Source organism: Benincasa hispida, unplaced genomic scaffold (genome assembly GCF_009727055.1).
Source record: "Benincasa hispida cultivar B227 unplaced genomic scaffold, ASM972705v1 Contig644, whole genome shotgun sequence".
Classification (NCBI taxonomy): Eukaryota; Viridiplantae; Streptophyta; class Magnoliopsida; order Cucurbitales; family Cucurbitaceae; genus Benincasa; species Benincasa hispida.
This window is the reverse complement of record NW_024064993.1, coordinates 11915-17308: the sequence shown is the minus strand read 5'-3', so window position 1 is coordinate 17308 and position 5394 is coordinate 11915. Positions and strand designations below refer to the sequence as shown.

Below are 5394 nucleotides of genomic sequence, written 5' to 3'. Positions count from 1 at the left end.
GGTTTGGATATCCTTTAATGTTTAAATTTTGATTTTCTCATTATAATGAAATTTGAATAAGGTTTTTGAAACAACAATTCATTTGCACTATATCTTACGAACATCTAGGGAGAAAATAAGAATGATAGATGTCAAAACTAAAAGAATGGCAAAAAAAAAAAAAAAAAAATCCAATTGCATAATCTTGATATATAGTGTATTTTATTTGCAATTTATTATACACCAATTAATGGTTATTTGAAAATTAGTGATTACTTTATTCTGAAATTATGGTTCGATAGATATTATCTTAATAAACTATTGACAATAGAAAGTTGAGAATACCATTAATACATTCCATAATATTCAATAATTATAACAAGCAATCAATATTTTACGTGTTCAAATAAATTTGACATTGACGTAAATACTTTGTATTTTTGTATGTTATGATCAAGAATATTTAATAATTGTAACAAGTACTTAGTAATTGATATTTGTTGATCATAGCATTTTTTTTTTAAAAAAAAGATATTTGTTCATATCATTTAACATAGATAGATACTTAATAAAAGTGAATATGACAAAAAAAAACTTTTAAATTGGTGATGCAAAAATTGATGTTAATAACTTGATATTTACGTTATAGATTTTTTTTTTCTGAACCATTTAAACCATCAAAATGATGTGCTATTTTGGAAAGATTCATTGTATATTGTAGTTTTATTAGATGTTGAATAAAAAAAAGAAAAAAATAGATATAGTTTTAAGGGGAGAATCTAAAATTGCATACCATAGTTTAGTTTTATTAAGTGTTGAATAAAAAGAAGGGGGTCTTTTTAAATATAAAAAAAATATATTTAAAATTATTTATAGCAAAAAGTTTTAAAATATAAAAATTTTTGAAATTTTTTTTTTATAAAATGTAAATATTTTTTTGGATTTTTTTATTTATAAGAATTTTGTAATAAAAAAAGAAAAATATTAATATAGTTTTAAGGGGAGAATCTAAATGTTAAATACATGTAAAGCTCTCAATATTTGAAAATAATAACTCACGATAATTTCAAATTGAATTTCAAGTATTAAAAAAGATAATGCGAACAAAATCTAAATTAAAGAACTTTTTAAAAAACCTAACTCAGGAATTGAGATTGTGAAAATGTTTCGAAGCATTTTTCATAAAATGAGATAGTGGGAATCCAGGAAGGGTAGAGTGAGGAAAAACATTCAGCCACGATTGAAACAAAATTTTAATTTGGCCATATGTCAGTAAATTCAAAAATGGTCATCTTTCAAAACCATACTTACTTTTTGGACATCCACTACAAATTCTCTATGTATTTTTGTAGTACCAATCTAGACAAATTTTAAAAATAAAAATAATATTCTTAGAAAATCATTTTGCCTTTAATATTTTACTTAAATGCATTTTAAAATAACTTGAAAAAGATTACAAACAAATTATGGTTAATATGGCTCTTAAAAACTTGAATTTATTTTTTAATTAAGCTAAATATTTAATGTGCTGCTAAGAAAAGAGAAAATAACTCTAACAAAGGAAAAGAAGACAAAATCATTCGGCTTGGTCGTTGCTTCAGGTGGGCTATGCTGGGAGCGTTGGGCTGCGTGTTCCCGGAGCTTCTTTCCCGCAACGGCGTGAAGTTCGGAGAAGCAGTGTGGTTCAAAGCCGGTTCACAGATCTTCAGCGAAGGTGGGCTCGATTACTTAGGGAATCCAAGCTTGATCCATGCCCAAAGCATTCTAGCCATATGGGCCTCCCAGGTGGTTCTCATGGGGGCCGTCGAAGGATACCGAATCGCCGGTGGCCCACTTGGGGAAGTGACCGACCCGATTTACCCCGGTGGGAGCTTCGACCCGTTGGGGCTTGCAGATGACCCGGAAGCCTTTGCAGAGTTGAAAGTGAAGGAGCTGAAGAATGGGAGATTGGCCATGTTCTCTATGTTTGGATTCTTCGTTCAAGCCATCGTCACTGGCAAGGGCCCACTGGAGAATCTTGCTGACCATCTTGCTGACCCAGTCAATAACAATGCTTGGGCTTACGCTACCAACTTTGTTCCTGGAAAATGAGCCACATAATGTAGTGCACATGAGTTTTAGTTACTTCCCTTTCAACTAATTTAATTGTGAAATGGGAGCTAAAGTCCATTGTTGTAATGTTTTAATCCGAATTAAAAATGAAATGAAAATTGTGTTTATATTAAATATCTTTTTTCTTTTTCTTCTTTTCCTTTTTTTTTTTTTTTTTTTTTTTGCCTATGGTCAATTTGAGCATAGTTGGTTAGCAACGTCAATTAGCATTTTGAAGATGAATGATTGGACTCCTATGTACACCCTAAAATGGTCAAAATAAATATATCTAAGTCAAATAACAGGGCTATCCTTTAACACAAAAGAGTGCATATCTGAGGAAGAGCAAAACAGTGCAGGCTGATTACCCTTAGACCTGCAGCCCAGCTACATGGCTCATTATTATGGTGCCACGCGAAATTTTTGTATTTTTGTATTTTTTTTTTCCATTTGCCGTTTGCACATCTCCTTTCGTTGATTCTTTTCTTTTTTCTTTTTTCTTCCAAATTTCAAGCTCCAAATTTGTTCTTTTTTCCTTTCTTCTCGTTCAATCTACCTTTTCTGGGTGTAATTTTTTTTTTTTGCTTTTTTTTTTGACTATCAACAGGCGCATTCACAAGCGCAGATTCTATGCATCAGATGCCTCATAATCATGCCATATAAACTTTACGCGCTTAGTAGTAAAATAAGTGTATAAGCTGTTTGTTTAACACTTTTCCAGGATACTAGCTCCTCAGGCCTAAGAGTATGAAGAGATATAGTCGAAGTAGATCACAAGAGTGTCTTGGGGCAATCCATGTGGATAAGTTAGAATCAGAGAGTTAGCCCAAGGGTCTAAAAACCTGCTTGATCTCCGATTAAAAGGCATATTAATCTTGTGTTCTCTGTAAATTACCTCATAAATCCGTTGCCTGGTTTTTCAATGATTCCAGTCCCGAGGTGCGTTGCTCAAAAATATGCTGCCTAACACTTCAATTCATGAACGCCAATATCCTGACGTGGACATACTTTAGTATACATTAGCACTTTCCAGAAAGCTGATGCATAGCGGAACTTTTGCCATCTTGCTTGAGTCTCGAGTACAATCTTAGGGTATTGAGCCTAAAAGTAAGTTTCATCACCTATAAGCGGACTGGGTATCTCTTGGTGGCACAGATCTCAAACCAAATCTACTCAAGATCTTTCAGAATATAGTTCTTGTATGTGGACAATCTCTCTAAAATACCTTGGAACGACTCGCGATATCTTCCACAATCCTAAACAAATGAAAATCACCAAGATTCTTCATCTCAAAATGTCTTTTTGAAAACCTCTTAGTAATGCAATAAACCTACCATCATTACTTGGTTATGAGGTATGTCATTCGACACTATAACACCACAAAAAGATAAGATTTTACTCCCATTTTGAACTTGTCGATATGCACAATCTTCTACTATATTCACCTCATAAACCAAAGCATGGTAATTACTTTATGGAATTTATAATACCATTGACGAGAGGCTGCTTGAGACCATAGTATGGATTTCTTCAATTTGCAGACCATAGACTTTGAATTTAGCAGACCCAAAGTTTTTTTTGTTGCATCATATAAATCGTCTCATCAATGCTCCAATTGAAAACACAGTTTTTATATCCTCTGGTGTAGCTCTAAATCAAAATGATCTACTAGTGTCTATGATTATCCTAAAAGAGTATTTCGATGAAACCAGAGAGAAAGTCTATTTGTAATCAATACCTTCCTTTTAAAACGGTCGGTTTGTAACAAGACCAGCCTTATATCTTTCGATATTTTCGTGCGAATCCCTATTTACAACCTATGGGTTTTATTCTTGATGATAATTCGACATCGCTCAGAATACTCAATAAAATTTGAAACCCCGACATCGCTTAGAATACTCAATAAAATAACAGCTATAGTTCTTGAGTCCAATTTTCTTTTGTTAGGCCTGTAAGACCTAGTTTCAGCTAGACAATCCCAAATACTAAGCTTCTTTCCTGTCCACAACTCATAAGGGGTTTTAACTACTACTTTACTAGGTACCCTATTAAGGATATATGCCGCAGTATTTGATGCCTCACCCCAGAGAGATTCTAATAAAGAAGAATGACTAATCATACTTCTTACCACTTAAGTGTTCTATTTTGCTTTTCCACCACACCATTCATGTTGGGTTTGCTCAACATAGTATATTGTAGGACGGTTCCATATTCCTCTAGGTATTTAGCAAAGGGCCCTGAACATTGTTTACCTAATCCATCATATCTATTGTAGTATTCACCACCACGATCAGACTTGACAACCTTAATTTTTTTTCCAAGTTGAAGTTCAACTTCAGCTTTAAAAGACTTGAAAACTTCCAAAGATTGAGACTTCTCATGAATTAAATATAGGTACTCATATCTTGAATAGTCGTCTATGAATGTAAAAAATATTTTTGTCCATTCTAAGAAATCGTAGGGAATGGACCACAAATGTTTGTGTGTATTAGTTCTAAGACGTCTAAGCATCTGTTGGCACCTAATTTTCTTATGTTTGTCTTTTTTCCTTAATACATTCCACACAAACGTCAAAGTTACTTAAATAAAGGGAATCAAGAATTACATCTGACAAAAGTCTCTGAATTCTCTGTTTAGAGACGTGACTTAAACGCTTGTGCCATAATATAGCAAAATTCTCATTTAATTTACGCTTTGTACTACATAAATTAGATATCAGAATCTTGTTAAATGAAACAAAAGAATCAAGTATATATAGATTATCAATCAAAGAAATGGTACTAACAATAAGCTTGGAATGCTTGAAAAAACTAAATTTTATTAATTTCTCTAATAAGACAATAAGAAACTAAATTTGTCCCAACTGAATATAGAAGCTAAATTCCACTAAAATGACGGTACAACAAAAGTCTCTTCACATATCCAATTAAGACACCAATTTTTTTAACCAACATAATTCTAAAAATTTCCCAATAGCGTCAACTAAAGCTTACTTTGATCTCGGTCCACTAGATGAATCTTTTAGCATCACTTGGCGGCTGGCTTCACATGCAACCCCACAGTAGGATATACTTATGTGAGATGGTCCCTTCTACAAACATCCAAGATTCCTTTTCGGCTTCCCTTATCATGAGATCCAACTGTGCATAATATTCTTATATCTATATGTGAACTAAGATAAAAACATCCTAGTATTCATTCATGCCAAATTGTCAAGAATAACATACTGGGACTTCCATTGCAAAATTGCATGATAGCTTCAGAGATGAGATGGTGACTATGGCCCCTCAACCAAAACCTCTGGAATACCCGTAGTGAGATTCT

At 32.9% G+C, this 5394-nt stretch overlaps 1 protein-coding gene across 1 annotated transcript in view; it reads left to right on the top strand.

Annotated features, from left to right (window-relative positions):
* The window catches only part of LOC120069868 (chlorophyll a-b binding protein of LHCII type 1-like), a 3607-nt gene extending 1402 nt beyond the window's left edge, over window positions 1-2205 (top strand). The window contains exon 2 of the mRNA XM_039021681.1: window positions 1581-2205. Within this exon, the coding sequence (XP_038877609.1) occupies window positions 1581-2070 (490 nt within the window). The 3' untranslated portion in view covers window positions 2071-2205. The remainder of the gene's footprint in view (window positions 1-1580) is intronic.
* The last annotated feature ends 3189 nt before the right edge of the window (window positions 2206-5394 follow it).